The sequence below is a fragment of the Erpetoichthys calabaricus genome, chromosome 10, assembly GCF_900747795.2.
Source record: "Erpetoichthys calabaricus chromosome 10, fErpCal1.3, whole genome shotgun sequence".
Classification (NCBI taxonomy): domain Eukaryota; kingdom Metazoa; phylum Chordata; class Cladistia; order Polypteriformes; family Polypteridae; genus Erpetoichthys; species Erpetoichthys calabaricus.
Window position 1 is genome coordinate 163,086,842 of NC_041403.2, and position 16,362 is coordinate 163,103,203.

Consider the following 16,362-nt stretch of genomic DNA (forward strand, 5'->3'; position numbering starts at 1 on the left):
TATGATTCAAGTTCTACCACTGAATAATCAAGAGAAAGTCATATAAGTGCGGGTATGTGAGTCTGTTACTCGGAGGGTGGGGAGAAGTCAAAGTAAGGCATAAAGAAGCCTTGGCCTAACCGCCATCACACATACATAACCATGATCACCTGACCTGGCTAATTCAAACTCATTAAGCACGCCAACTATCAGGTATTTTACCAAACTCTAATACAAGATTCATGTTACTGCACATACACCTTATCAATTTAATAACGCTACCTGACAAAAACGCGATGTGCCTACTGGTGTTGCTTGTTGACAGGATTAGCTATTTACTCTTCTCTCATGCAAAGGGAGTTTCTCTATTTATGAAATCTAATTAGGCATATATAAATGAAAGACCTGTGTGTGTGTGTGTGCGTGTGTGTGTGTGGAGCTCAACCACAGCCACTAGATGGCGCATGCATGCACTGCTTAGGTACAGGGCCAGTGCTACACCCCTGAGAGGGATTCTCCAGTGACCAGAATGGATTTTAACTGCATGAAGCCCCTTGTGATCCTCTCAACTCGAAATCCTTTGTGGCCCATCTGATCCTTGCCAACCAATTTAGATACCTTCATTCTTGCAAAGTTTATGTCACCTTTGTATCTTATTTAAATAATTTAATAAATGATAGTCAGCTTTTCCATCATTACATATTACACACATACCTCTTACACTCAGTGTTACTGATTTCGGAACTTTTTTAAAGCCTCCATGGCTTGCCTGGCAGATCAGCTGATGGTGGTGGTATTCCTCAGTTGCTGTTAAAGTAATAGTTTTGCTTTCTGTGAAGGTGCCATCGTCATTCTGCTTTGCGTTGGCACCCTCATGCATCATAGACTTGTCATTAATTACCCAGGAAACGTTGATATCTGGCGGGTAAAATCCACTGACAGAGCAATTGAAGGTCGCTGACTGGCCCGAAACGAGCCTGGGCTCACCACTGATGGTCATTTCAGGAGAAACTGAAAGAGTTCACAAAGCATTAGAGTTAGGCGAGGTTTTATATGGCTGATTTATCAATGTTAATAAAATGAGTCCAAAAAGTGGGCACAGTGGTTGGTGCTGCTGCCCCACAGGTTTGTAGACTTTGCACCTTCTCTCAAAGTCTCCGTAGGTATAAGGTTTCCTGGTTCTCCTTGAGCATGGGAAAGGTGCTATATAAATAACATGTATTATTATTATTATTATTATTATTATCCATCCATCCATCCTCTTCCGCTTATCCGAGGTTGGGTCGTGGGGGCAGCAGCTTGAGCAGAGATGCCCAGACTTCCCTCTCCCCAGCCACTTCTTCTAGCTCTTCGGGGAGAATCCCAAGGCGTTCCCAGGCCAGCCGAGAGACATTGTCCCTCCAGCGTGTCCTGGGTCTTCCCCGGGGCCTCCTCCCGGTTGGACGTGCCCGGAACACCTCACCAGGGAGGCGTCCAGGAGGCATCCTGATCAGATGCCCGAGCCACCTCATCTGACTCCTCTCGATGTGGAGGAGCAGCGGCTCTACTCTGAGCCCCTCTCGGATGACTGAGCTTCTCACCATATCTTTAAGGGAGAGCCTAGACACCCTGCGGAGGAAACTCATTTCAGCCGCTTGTATTATTATTATTATTATGATTATTATTATTATTATTATTCCCATAGACCTACAGATTAAGATTTTATGTGACTCAAATTGTCCTCATGTGCATACGTAGGCCCTGTAATGTCCGTCTAAGGTTGATTAGCATATCAGGGTAAGACTTCAGCTATCGATGACCCTGAATAATATTAAGCACGTTTGAGAATGCTAGTTTATGTTAAAATAATGGGCTCATCGCAAGACTGGTAGCCAAAAGCACATCCATTACTCATTTGTTATGTATCTCCACTCATTCTAACATTGGGACTGTCACACATGCACGCCTGGGGATCGCCTCCTTGTCTCTGCTGAGGTCCCATGGTGGGACAAAAGGGGGCGCACACGCTAACGGTTTCTCCCTTTCCGCCCCCAGCACTAACCCAAGTGTATAAAGCTTGTCGAGTCGCACCCGGGCTGGCAAGGTGCAATGAAGCACTGAGTGAAAGGTCTGAATGCTTGTGTCAATGTTTTATTTGTTTGTTTTTTAATTTTTAATAAATTTTCAAAAATCTCTAACATCCTTTTTTCACTTTGTCATTCTGGGGTGTCAGTTGCTGCTTGACAAGGGAAACAAACAGTTTAAATGATTTTAACACTTAGCTCTGACATAACAAAATGAAGGGGTCTGAATATTTCCTCAAGGCACCGTATGCGGCAGTTTAGAGTCGTCGTGTAATCACTCGTGGGACGGCTTTTGTTGGATGTGGGTGGTAATCTTATTACTCACACAGATGTATAAACTCCACACAGACAGCATCCTAGCAATACTTGAACCCAGGACTTTGGAGCTGTGACTGTGCCACTGTGTCGGGGCAGAATGGCGCAGCGGTGGGAGGCATTGCAGTTCTTGCAGTTTAGTTTGATTCCCATTTGACCTTTTCCTCAAATCTATCAATAATTATGGTGTCAGGTTGGTTGTCGGTCACAATACTGGCAACCTATGGTGTCCTCCATAACGTTTGGGACAAAGACACATTTTTCCTTGATTTACCCGCACTCTGCTCCACAGTTTAAAATTTACAAATCAAACAATTCAGACATTGTGATTAAAGTGCACATTGCAGACTTTCATTTTAAGGGTGTTTTGCAGAAAATTCGGTCACACAACATGTTTCTGACATGGTTAATATTCAGGGCACCGTAATGATTGGGACAACTGGACAAACGTGTCCCAGAAATTATGGAGGGCATTAAATCTTCTCAAATCCACAAAAAAACGATGTTATCAAGTTGATTAAGCCAAAAGGCCTGGCACCTACATGTCTTGCTCCTCTCATCATGAATCTACATGGTGACATTTTTAGGTCATCAGCATCATCAGGGTGTTGGTGTTTAAATTTAAGCCAGGATTCCCCCCACCATGCAAGGCTCATGTTTAAATTCCTTTTTTATGTCCTTTTTGTTCATTTTTGGCCCTTTGATTATTATCATGTATGTTGTTGTTGTTTATGTTGTGACGGATAGCGGGTGCCCTTATCTGGCTGGGATGCCCCAACTATGGAAGGACCGGGGGAAAGACGATTTTTAGGACAGTTTCTCCCCCAGACGAACCGAGGGTAGCCCCCTTGGCTTCCAGCAGGGCCACGGGTCACGAGCATGGACGCTCAATCTTGGGGGCTCCTGGACATTTGCAAGGCCCCATTTGGCAGCACTGCCACCACACCTGGAAATGATGCCGGAAGAAGGTTGTTGGGCACCTGGAGTCCTTCCGGCACCGACAGAAGCCACAGCAATGGATGTTTGATGTTGATTTATGTGTGAAACAATTGCTTTGTGTGCTTCTCAGAAAACAGTTTTTTGGAAAAAATATTCAGCCCTCAAAGAGTTAAAACAATCTGGACGAGAACAGGCCATTCAGCCCAACAAAGCTCGCCAGACCTAGCCATCCAGTTCTTCCAAAATAACATCAAGTTAAGTTTTGCGAGGTCCTTAAAGTCCTCCTGTCTACCACACTACTTGGTCACTTATTCCATGTGTCTCAGGTTCCCTGAATGAAGAAAAACTTCAAAATATTTGTGCGAAATTTACCCTTCACAAGTTTCCAAGTCTGTCCGTGTGTTCTTGATGAACTCATTTTAAAGTCACCATCTCGATCCACTGGACTATTGGCTATTTTGGGTGACTGAATGACTATAGTTAGAGCAAACTGGGGTCACATGTATGGCAAATATGTTGAGAACATGTGACCATTTCATGCCCGGAATAAAACTCTCTGCACTACTGATACCCCACGGTCATGTCACCCTTCTGGTACTCATTTGGTCTGATTTGTGTTTTCAGTCATTCCTGTAGAGGAGACAAAGCTACAAGAGAATGAATAAAGTCAGTAATTACCCATAACAATGGAGTTCATGTGATAAGTTTTTGACAGCTTCGGGAATCCTGACACCTGGCATTCAATGACAGATTTGATGTCACTCTTGTTCACCACCAAGCTGACCACACTTTGGTCTAATGTTCCTTTATTTGATGTCAATTTGCTGTCGTTCTTCTTCCACTCAATTTCAGTAGCAGAGGATCCTGCAGCTTCACAAGACAGATTGACAGTGGCTCCCACCTGCACCCTGCTAGTCGGACCATAGATAACTGGCATTCCTAAAGAGAAAAAGTGGTAAGAGATGACTTAAGAGAACTGGTGGTGATGGTTCTCATACCTGAAAATGAAGTTTTAGATGTACTTTAGACTTGACCTGAACATACAGTGATTAACTCTGTTGGTGTAAGAAAAAATTGAAATCCAGTAAATTTGGTGTACCATGTGCACCGATCAGCCTCAACATTAGAACAACCAACAGGTGAAGTGAATACCATTTATTATCTCGTTACAATGGCTCTTGTCAAGGGGTTCAGCCTTTGAAGGTGAAGGGTTGGAAGGAAGCAGGATAGAAATGGCAAGTGTAAGGTTCTGAGCGACTTTGACAAGGACCAAATTGTGACTGCTAGACGATTGGCTCAGACAATTCCCAAAATGACAGGACTTGTTGGGTCTTCCTGACATGCAGTGGCTAGTACCTACCAAAAATGACCAGAGGAAGGACCACCGGTGAATCGGGTTAGGTTTAGGGTTAGGGTTAGGCATTAGTGTCAGAGGGTCATAGACACCCAAGGCACACTGATGTGCATGAGCACCAAAGAAGAGCTACTGTAGCACACAGTGCTGAAAAATGTAATGCTGGTCATGAAAGAAAGGTGTTGGGACCCACAGTGCATCACCGCATAGCCATAGACTATCAGAGTTCCTAAACTGGCCACTGCCCTACCATGAAAGTGCCTACAATGGGCTCATGAACATTAGAACTGGACCATGGAACAATAGAAGAAGAAGGTGGCGTGGTCTGATGAATTACATTTTCTTTTATATCTGGTGGACAGCCAGGTTTTTGTGAGTCCTTTACCTGGGGAGAGATGACAGCAGGATGTACTATGGAAAGAAGGCAATTACATGAAGGCAGAGTGATGATTTCTGCAATGTTCTGCTGGCCAACCTTGGGTCCTGGCATTCATGTGGATGTTACTTTGACACAGACCACTTTCCTAAAGATTGTTGCAGACTATATCAACACCTTCATGGGAATGGCAGTGGCTTCTGTCAGCAGGATAATGCATCCTGATAAACTGCACAGATTGTTAAAGAATGGTTTGAGGAACATGACAAAAGAGTTCAAGGTGTTGACTTGAGCCCCAAATTCCCCAGATCTCAGTCCGATCGAGCATCTCTGAGATGTGTGGGAAAAACAAGTCCGATCCATGCAGACCCCACCTCACCACTTACAGGCCATAAAGGATCTGCTGTGAACATCTTGGTGCAGATACCACAGGACACCGTCAGAGGTCTTGTGGAGTCCATGTCTCTATTTTGGTTACAGGAGGAGGGCACTCACAATATTAGGCAGGTGCTTTTAATGTTGTTGCTGATCGGTGTAAGTAAGTAAGTAATGTGAATTTCCCATTGGGATTAATAAAGTATCTATCTATCTATCTATCTATCTATCTATCTATCTATCTATCTATCTATCTATCTATCTATCTATCTATCTATCTATCTATCTATCTATCTATCTATCTATCTATCTATCTATCTATCTATCTATCTATCTATCTATCTATCTATCTATCTATCTATCTATCTATCTATCTAATAAAGATAGCGAAGGGGCATTGTAAGGTAAATTGACAACAGGTAAAGGTAACTGTGAAATTTAAAAGAACATTAGAGGAGTGATGTTTTAGGACTTTAGCCTTCATCAGAAGTCATCATTTAAAGGAATACTCCACCCAAAAATGATATTTTGTATATGTTAATTACCTCATGGGCTGCATGGTGGCGCAGTGGTAGCGCTCCTGCCTCACAGTTAGGAGACCTGGGTTCGCTTCCCGGGTCCTCCCTGCCTGGAGTTTGCATGTTCTCCCCGTGTCTGCGTGGGTTTCCTCCGGGTACTCTGGTTTCCTCCCACAGTCCAAAGACATGCAGGTTAGGTGCATTGGCAATTCTAAATTGTCCCTCATGTGTGTGCATGCGTGTGTGCCCTGCGGTGGGCTGGCGCCCTGCCCTGGGTTTATTTCCTGCCTTGCGACCTGTGTTGGCTGGGATTGGCTCCAGCAGACCCCCATGACCCTGTAGTTAGGATATAGTGGGTTGGATAATGGATGGATGGATAATTACCCCATTTAGTTTAGTCAAGAAGAAATTGTAATGTTGCTTTCATGCAGAAAGGAAAGAAAAAGGGGATAATATAATAAAACTCAATGGTGACCAAAGCTGTGAAAAAACATCTCATACGGAAAAGAAAAGAAAATCTCACGTTACTCGCCTAATCCACTTGAAAGTTACCAGTTATATGCTCACAACATACAGAACACATCCATTGTTTTGAGAAAAAAATGTTCAATATATATTCCCATTAAAGTCAACACACATCATAAACAAGAAACGCATTCTCCCATAATAAAGCACTTTTGAACAGATGTCAGCCTTTCTTTTGCTTTGTAAACCCCAATTATTTTGATCTTTCCTCTGGTTTCCATTATGAATGAATGAGTTCCAAGCGTATGCCACTCGGTGTCACATGTATAATAAATGTCATGGTGTGACACCCTGCCATCTCTTTGAGTCACTCGCTTGTGTTCCAAATCTGTGAGTTTAGTAACTCAAAGTGAGAGTTTCATGTGAAGTGCTCTAGTGTTATAACAGCACAGTTCACACGAGGCAGGATATAAAAATTAAAACAAACTTACCTTTTACCATCAGATTGACCCCCGGTCCTGAGGCATTTGGTTTGCTCTCATCTGCCTTTGTGTATTTCACACAGTAATACTCTCCCGTGTCGGTGACTCTGACGTCTCTTATTGTGATGCTGTAGTTGACAGTGGGGTTCTCCATTGTCCAGATCACTCGAGGGTCACTGTGATCACTTCCTTTGGGGACTTCTGAGTAGAAGTGTGTGCGCTCGCTGCCATTTCCTTTGTACCATCTCACTGGTCCCACTGGAGTCTCACTGGGCACAGTGCAGATCAAAGTGACGTTGCTACTCTCCTCTGCTTCCATTTGGCCCTTAGGCTGAGAGACTTTGAATCCTGTAACAGTAACATATTATCTTACAACATATGAATATATTCAAAAATGTTACCCAAAAACTTATTTAAAAAAAAGCCAAACTAATTAAATGGCAGTTTGCAAAACCTGTACTGAAAAGGAAAAATGATTAGGATTCACTGAGGTAGTTAATATTGCGCCTGACATTAAATGGTCGTTTGATTGTCTCAGCCAGACACATCCATGTCGCTATCATGCAGCACATTTCAGGTCCACCTGTCTATCACACAAAGTGCCTTTCATTTCTGTCTATTTGAGGTTTGTATCTTATTGTCATGGTTCTTCCACCTCCTCCACCTCCTGTCCAGTAGCACAGACAAGGAGATCCTCATGTCTCAAAGTGTGTTGTTATCTTTCCCCAGATGAAGACCAAAGAAGAACACAACACAGAGGTTCACTGAGACAAACGACCACTTAGTAATAGGAGGTGAAGAGACCTTCTTCAGGTCATGCAGCCCAGAGTTGGTTGATGGTACAGAACTCCACCTGTTCAGAGTGTGAAAACTGAAGTCAATGGAACTTGCTGTGACTCAAAAAAGAAATGGGGAACCCAAGAAGAACTCCAGCCATTAAAACACAACCTTGTATGTGCCTTCTTCATGGTGTTAAGGTGTTTTATGTTTTTGTCTGCTGCATTTTTAAAAGATCTCATTGGCCTGATGACTTTTATGCTGTAAATTAAAAGCAATTTACTAACATCAAATAGAGTAGATGAAACGTGGCGTTTTTTTCTGGCCGCCTGGGTGTTTTACCACAGCTATGATATACCCCAAACAATGAAAATTTAAAAAAGAAGAGATCTCCTTAATATCTTTTTGGTTTTTCCTCCACAACAATTTAGATCAGAAAGAAATAAAATGTAGACATTGTCTTTTGTCTCTTACTTCTCAGATTTTCCTAGTGAATGTTTCACCCTGGTATTCTCACAAGGGTCTCCTGTTGACTTTAAGCAGAGATCTCAGCAAAGTTACAGAGTGGGCTCCGGCCTTGAGATTATTTTTTTTTTTTGCAATTTCAAAGTATTTGCATTGTGTGCTCAGTAATATCCGGTGAAATATATGGACAGCTGTTTGTGGTAATAAAACACTTTACTAGGATTACAAAGTTGTAGTCTTTGCTTCTGAATAATATAATTAGCTGGTCTGATTTATATTGCTTTGCTCCAGTTAGATCAGACTCATTCCGGAAAAAATGTAGGCAGTGTGGCATAGTGGACTTCAAATCCTGAGATTGAGGGTGGAAATCCCACTACTGACACCAGTGAGTGACCGTGAGCAGGTCACTTTACCTGCCTGTACTCCAATTGGAAAAAGCAAAAGAAATTGAACCAGTCGTATCTCAAATGTTGTAAATCCCCTTGGAAAAGGTACTAGTCCAATCTGTCTATTATAAAAAAAACTTGCGACAAGACTTTTTCCTGGGGACGAGACGTGATCTTTAGAAGCGAGACAGAGAGACAGAAACACAGAAACACGTTTACTTCCCATGAGACGGACAAGTCACGTTATGCCTACAACTCTCAGACGCAAGTCCCGTGCTACACAGGCGAGACGGTTAGAGATAATGGAAGTAGGAAAATTCGAAAGTCTCAGAAAATGAGAGTAAAGATTGCATTAGCGCAAACAAACTGAAAATATTACTCGGGGGGGGGGGGAAATAATGGAACAGCGGAAAGAGATCGAATATTCAGGTGCTGTACAGGCTATTAAACGTTCGCAGCTCCGCACAAAATGCAGATCACACAACACGCAGCGGCAGCAAGTCAACAGCTTCTCGAGCAAAGAGGAGGTGAAAAACACACCTGGTACTTGTTTCCTAATGTATCACCATTTAAGAGGGGCATCAGAGGAGCGGTCACATCTCTTTGGTGTGCGATCAGCCCCCCTCTTCACAACAGTGCCTACTGCTGGTGGAGGTGGGGGGGAAAGGTAGGTGAGTGAACTGCCATTGTATCACTGTTTTTTAAAAAATGTATTTGTTTCCCATTGTAACAACGTTTAAAAAAAGTATTTGTTTCCTATTGTATCACCGTTTAAAAAAAAGTATTTGTTTCCCATTGTATCACCGTTTTTTTTAAAATGTATTTGTTTCCCATCGTATCAACATTTAAAAAAAAGTATTTGTTTCCCATTGTATCACCGTTTTTAAAAAATGTATTTGTTTCCCACTGTATCACCGTTAAAAAAAAGTATTTGTTTCCCATTGTATCACCATTTTTTAAAAAAAGTATTTGTTTCCCATTGTATCACCATTTTTAAAAAATGTATTTGTTTCCCATTGTATCACCGTTTTTAAAAAATGTATTTGTTTCCCACTGTATCACCGTTAAAAAAAAGTATTTGTTTCCCATTGTATCACCATTTTTAAAAAAAAGTATTCGTTTCCCATTGTATCACCATTTTTAAAAAAAAGTATTCGTTTCCCATTGTATCACCGTTTTTAAAAAAATTTATTTGTTTCCCATCGTATCAACATTTAAAAAAAAGTATTTGTTTCCCATTGTATCACCATTTTTAAAAAATGTATTTGTTTCTCACTGTATCACCGTTAAAAAAAAGTATTTGTTTCCCACTGTATCTCCTGTCTTTTCTTTCTCTTGCCCTCCCAGCCAGGTAATGGAATGTGAGCCCATCCTTGTAGAAATGCCAGCTCAGGCAGTGTCTTCATCGTGGTAAGCATTAAGCTAAGTTTTGTATAATAAATGGAAGCTTTTGGGGAACACAGAAGTGCCTGTAGATGCAATGCTGTCTTGTTGCTTTCACTCCCAGTTCTGTTTCTTATGCTTGTTTTAGCTGACAGTACTGCAGGAAACCATTGCTCTTTATCACTGAACTAATTTATATAGAAAAAAGGGTCCTTCGGAGGTCAACCTCAGAAGATATATGAGAAATATCAGCTTACAGATCATGAAGGCCAGCATACTCTGAGTGAGCAAAGTCAAAATGATCACTCATGGAGGTAGCTGCTTCTTTATGAACTTGAGAGGTCCTGTGTTGCCTGTACTGTAACTAAAGTTGAGGTCACATTACACTAGTTCAGGGGTGGGCAAATTCATTCCTAGAGGGCCGCAGTGGCTGCAGGTTTTTGTTCCAACCCAATTGCTTAATAAGAAGCACTTATTGCTCTAGAAACACTTCTGCTTCATTTTAGTTATCTCCCTCGTTAAGATTATGAACCCTTATTGCTTATTTAAGTCTTAAACAGCTGCATTCTTGGTTTTTAATTGCTCCTTATTAGCAATAAGATGCAAATGACAAAAGAAACCAGCAGTTATCCATTTTGCTTGTTACCCTTTACACCTGTGTGTATTTATCGTGCACTATTTGGTTTAATTAAATACTTGGAAGGAAAGAGAAGAGAAAAAAGTGAAGGACTGAGAATTACCCATCGGTTTTACACTTCAAAGTATTTGGATGATATCCTTAGAATGGAAAAAAAATCTAGAATATGAGAATGACTTGACATAGCAGAGTGAAAGCACCAACAAGCCATGAAATGTAATTATTGGCAAGGATTGTTTTCTAATTAAGCAACTGGGTTGGAACAAAAACCCGCAGCCACTGTGGCCCTCCAGGAATGAATTTGCCCACCCCTGCACTAGTTCATAAATGAATACATTTTATACGTAATTAGACACAAAGACATCCACTGTTCAATAATTACAATTTACAATATGGATTTTCTAGCAATGTGTTATTTTCTAACCCACTTAATCCAGACCAGGGTCACAGGCTGGAGTCAAGCCCAGCTGACACAGGGCACAAGGCAGGAGCAAACCCTGGACAGGGTGCCAGTCCTTCTGAGGGTGAACACATACACACACACACTCTCGGGCCTAATTTAGCATCGCCAGTCCCCTTAACATGCATGACTTTGGACAGTGGGAGGAAACCCTTGTAGACACGGGGAGAACATGCAAACTCCTCCCAGGGTTGTGAACGGGGGTCTCCTGACTGCAAAGTGGCAGCACTCCCACTGTACCCCCCTCACATAGTAGAATCTCCAGCAAAATTCTTCTAACTTAAGGGTGAATCCCATACTCGGGCACATCAGTGGAAATGATGGGAAGTGAATTTAAGACAGAAGCTGGGAAGCTCTTCTTTATACAAAGAGTTGTGGGACTCTGGAAAACAAACAACAGAGGTGTGGAGTTGAAGCTGAAACATTGACAACCTTTAAGAAGAATCTGAAGGAGATGTGGGGACAGCTTAGCTATTAGTGAAACAAATGAGCTTGATGGACTGAAGGGTCTCCTCTCATCTGTCACATTTCTAATCTGTGAGGAGGGACTGGTAAAGACCAAAAGTGCTGCACAATGGAAGAGAGGCAGAACAGCTGTTGGGCTTTAGATAGACAGATAGATAGATAGATTCTCCATAATTGATAGGAGCCTGCTGAGCGCCCTTCGCTCTGCCACAGATGTTAAACTGTCCAGCTCCATGCCAACAATAGAGCCTGCCTTCCTCACCAGTTTGTCCAGGCGTGAGGTGTCTTTCCTCTTAATGCTGCCTCCCCAGCACACCACCGCGTAGAAGAGGGCGCTCACCACAACTGTCTGATAGAACATCTGCAGCATCTTATTGCAGATGTTGAAGGACGCCAGCCTTCTAAGGAAGTATAGTCGGCTCTGTCCTTTCTTGCACAGCGCATCAGTATTGGCAGTCCAGTCTAATTCATCATCCAGCTGCACTCCCAGATATTTATAGGTCTGCACCATCTGCACACAGTCACCTTTGATGATCACGGGGTCTATGAGGGGTCTGGGCCTCCTAAAATCCACCACCAGCTCCTTGGTTTTGCTGGTGTTCAGGTGTAGGTGGTTTGAGTTGCACCATTTAACAAAGTCATTGATTAGGTCCCTATACTCCTCCTCCAGCCCATTCCTGATACAGCCCACGATAGCAGTGTCATCAGCAAACTTTTGCACATGGCAGGACTCCGAGTTGTATTGGAAGTTCGATGTATATAGGCTGAACAGGACCAGAGAAAGTACAGTCCCTTGTGGCGCTCCTGTGTTGCTGACCACAATGTCAGACGTGCAGTTCCCAAGACGCACATACTGAGGTCTGTCTTTAAGATAGTCCACGATCCATGCCACTAGGTATGAATCTACTCCCATCTCTGTGAGCTTGTCCCTAAGGAGCAGAGGTTGGATTGTGTTGAAGGCGCTAGAGAAGTCTAGAAACATAATTCTTACTGCACCACTGCCTCTGTCCAAGTGAGAGAATAAGATGCTATGCTGGGATTAGTCCACCAGCAATAGGAGCTGGTAATCCCATAGTGTAATATTACATTATGTAGGAGGGAACATTTTGGGAACGGAGTGGAATCACTTCAGGCATTTATGAATAGAATAGAACAGAGAAAAGAAGTCTTAATAATTTCTAATTCCAGTGTGTATTTCATTATAGTGCCCTCCTTAATATTTGGTACAAAGTCCCATTTTTCTTTGATTTCCAAATCTGCTCCACAGTTTCACATTACAAATAAAACACTTCAGATGTGATGAAAGTTCATGCATTTCGGTCACACAACACTTTTTCTGCATGGTCCCCCAATTTCATGGCACCACTATACTATACTATACTATACTATACTATACTATACTATACTATACTATACTATACTATACTATACTACACTGTACTGTACTGTACTATACTATACTATACTATACTATACTATACCGTACCGCACTATACTATACTGTACTGTACTGTACCATACTATACCGTACTATACTATACTGTACCATGCCATACTATACTATACTATACTATACTATACTATACTATACTATACTATACTATACTATACCCTCATCGTGTTTCACTATATCTCACTTGTGTTATGGTGTACTGCACCACACCTCACTACATGGTGTTGTTTGTACTCATTGTTAAGTAGTTAGATAATTTGTCACTTTCACTAAATTTATTTGTTTTCTGCTCCCCCTCATCGGCCGCGATATCAGCCTCTAACAGAGGAAGGAAGCCGGGGTCCGTCTGTGATTCTAAAATTATAAAGCAGCCCTCTCAACACTAACACTCACATCTTTCAGCCATTTCTTTAAAAATTAATCTTTAGTTGATACTTTAAAACCATACCGTGTAAATTTACAAATGACACTCATCCATTATCTGTGGTGCATATGGTTAGAGTGCAATGAGCAGATCAAACACGCAGCATTTTATTTTTTATTTTTTTTCTGGTGATAATGTTTACCTTTTGCTCAGATAATCAGTTAAGCATTAAGATGATATCCTTTTAAAAACCTTCTCTGCCACTGTGCCTCTCATTTAAAGTTTTCTTACATTTTATTATTTTGTGAGTCTTCTTTGAGTGATGCACAACAATCTTACAAGGACACCACAATCTAGTTTCTTTCTAAAATATCGCCTTTCAGTACCTTCACTATAAAGCAGTTCAGACTCCATGAGTGTGTTACTTGCACCTGCAGCTCATAATTAAAACCAAATTAAAATAAATGGATTTTTTTTTTGTTGTAAAGAGACAAGAGACACGTTACTGGAAGGCAGCAGCATGCGACTTTAAAGTAAACTCAAAGTGACCTCCAGTATGGCATTTTTAAAAGGAAACATAAAGAACCTCCCTGCTACAAGGTGGAGGATCGACGAGTTCTATAAATCAGAATCACCCACCTGTACAGTGAAGAGCAGGTAAGAAGAGCAGAGCCCAGCAAAGCCCCCATCTGCTGTCCATCTTGTCTTCATGCATCTGCGTCCCAGCAGCTCACGTCAAGTGAAGTTCCTTTAACAAACCAAAAAGAGGAAGCAGAATAAATTTGCCTTTCCAATACAATCGTTTCTTCTTTCTGCTCATATCCGTTTTGAGCATTGAAGTAAGCCGTGGTTGGGGGGCAGACGCACAGCCTTCATTGATGCTAATTTTAATCAGGAGGCATGCAAAGTACGTCTTCAGACACGCTTGACCAACTTTGTAACGGAGTTGGAGTGCCTTCAGAAAGTCTCCAGACCCCTTCACCTTTAACACATTCCATGAATTTCGGCAGGTTTCACTCCCTCTCACTACGCCACATTGTTCAACAATGATGCAAACCCTCAGTGGAGCATCCATGTTCATTTGACCTTGGCTTCGACTTGAATATCCACGCTTGAGGGTGTTCAGACTACCCATAAGCCATCGTGAATATTTTGGATTGTATCAGATGAAATGTATTGTATTTACCTCGTAATTATCAAATGGCCTTTAGGACAATGTTGGGATGTGAGATTTTACATATAACTTGATAAATATTTTGTATGTCTTTATTTGTAATTTAGGCATAGCAATGTAATTTAGTGTTTACCCCCCTTTAGGAATGGGTCTGTTTGAATTTTACGACAGGATTTGGGGGATGCGTTTTAAACCAGATTGCCGAGTGTTTCTTTGCTAAAGTCATTTCTACCCCAGCAAATAGGCTAAGGTGTACTTTAACATATGGTTTAGGGGCAGGTGTTAAGATGTTCTATTCCCCCATTGGTCTGAGGTATGGCTGTTTGGAATTGGTTTGTCTCAGGGGCCTTTAAGTACCATGATGTCCTATTGGCTGTATGGGTTGAACAGAACATCTATAAATGTATGTGTTTAACCTCACAATCTCTCTCTTGCTAACCTGTGATGATGTAGAAGTATCTCTCTCTTACTAACCAACATCTGAAAGAAGCATCTCTCTTGCTAACCTATGATGATGAAGACAACACAATGAAGAGCACAGCTCAGCAGACATTTTGAACAGACATGTGGCTGAAAGCTGAGCACCAATGATGCCTTAACTAGAGACATTTAAGTAACTACAAGTCTGTGTGCCACCTGAACTACACATCACCATTTAATCAGGTTGTATGGTTGCCAATATTCAAATGTACTTTGCATTTTGTTATTATTTATTAATATTATCTGTAATACATTATTTTATGTGTAACTTAACTTCTGCTTGTCTTTTTACTACATCTAATTGCCTAAGGTTATAGATATAGAAGGGAAGGTGGGGATAAGTTATATACAATAATACCTTATAAACAGTGGTAAGTCTGTGAGATTAGGCATTCTGACAAAGGCTACATATTAATAATACAATAGGGGAAAGTAGAGCAATACAAAACAGACAGCTTAAAGGCTCTGGTGGTGGTAATTCCTTGCCGATCCTCAGGGTGGCGCTGTACACTAATGTCTCTTTTCTGCCTCACTCTACAGACTGGATGATTGAGAACCTTACCACCTCTGACATCACTTCTGGTGCCCGTCCACCTGGACCCGCCTCTTCCTGCCAGGCCTGTATTTAACCCGGTGGTGTTGCCATTTTGGATAGTCTAATTTCAGACTGTAAAGTCATAAACTAGGTACAGCACTGATGTGCACAAAACCGAGTCCAAAAGAGAACTGAGGGAATAGGGAAAAGGTGGAGGCTTTTAAAGGGGAAGACAGGAAGTGAGATCAAAGAGATTGGGCTCATGAGGGTCTTCAGCCATTGGTTCGAGCCCGGACATGACATCACAGGGGCCGGAGCCGGCAAGGACTCCTTTCATAGGCTCGGTCCCAGAAGTGACGTGAAGAGGACCAGGTGGAATCTCCTGTGAATCGTCTACAGGCAAGGGAGAAAAAGAGTCAGTGCACTCTGCCACATCCCGGTATGACTCGGAACTGCCCTCACTCAAGCCCTTTAGCTGCCTCCCATACGCACGTGTGTGACAACAGGAAGCATATGAAGCGTATGCATTAGGCGTTATTATCAAAGTTGAGAGAACATGTCGATTAACTGTGATAGAATTGGTTCAGGGACACAAAAATGTATGCAATGACCAGGCGTCCTGTCCAGGGTTTGTTCCTGCGGGTTAGCCAATGACATGACATAAAATCAGAACGTAACTGATGCGTCATTGAAAGGTTTAATGAAACATTCTTTTTTATTGAATTTATTGCAATCATTCCATACAAATAGATCAATTTTTACAAAAAAATAGGATTGAAAACAAATCAACCCCACCCCTGAGAAACAAAATTTTCTATTTTCTTCATTGTCCTGTCACCTGGATTCGCTAAAATACCAATACCAAAAAAAAAAGTCTATATAGGACTCGCAGATGGTTGAAATTTGTTGTGACGTTA

General features: G+C 41.8%; 1 protein-coding gene across 2 annotated transcripts in view; it reads right to left on the reverse strand.

Annotated features, from left to right (window-relative positions):
• The window catches only part of LOC114659719 (hemicentin-1-like), a 32,679-nt gene extending 18,674 nt beyond the window's left edge, over positions 1-14,005 (reverse strand). For both annotated transcript variants that reach the window (XR_007936037.1, XM_051932638.1), the window contains exons 1-4: positions 13,896-14,005; positions 6,876-7,214; positions 3,975-4,235; positions 694-990 (exon numbers count right to left, since the gene is read on the reverse strand). Coding sequence is in view for 1 of the 2 variants with exons in the window: in XM_051932638.1 (XP_051788598.1) it covers positions 694-990; positions 3,975-4,235; positions 6,876-7,214; positions 13,896-13,971 (973 nt within the window). In the remaining variant the exon portion in view is untranslated. The remainder of the gene's footprint in view (positions 1-693; positions 991-3,974; positions 4,236-6,875; positions 7,215-13,895) is intronic.
• Positions 14,006-16,362: the final 2,357 nt, after the last annotated feature.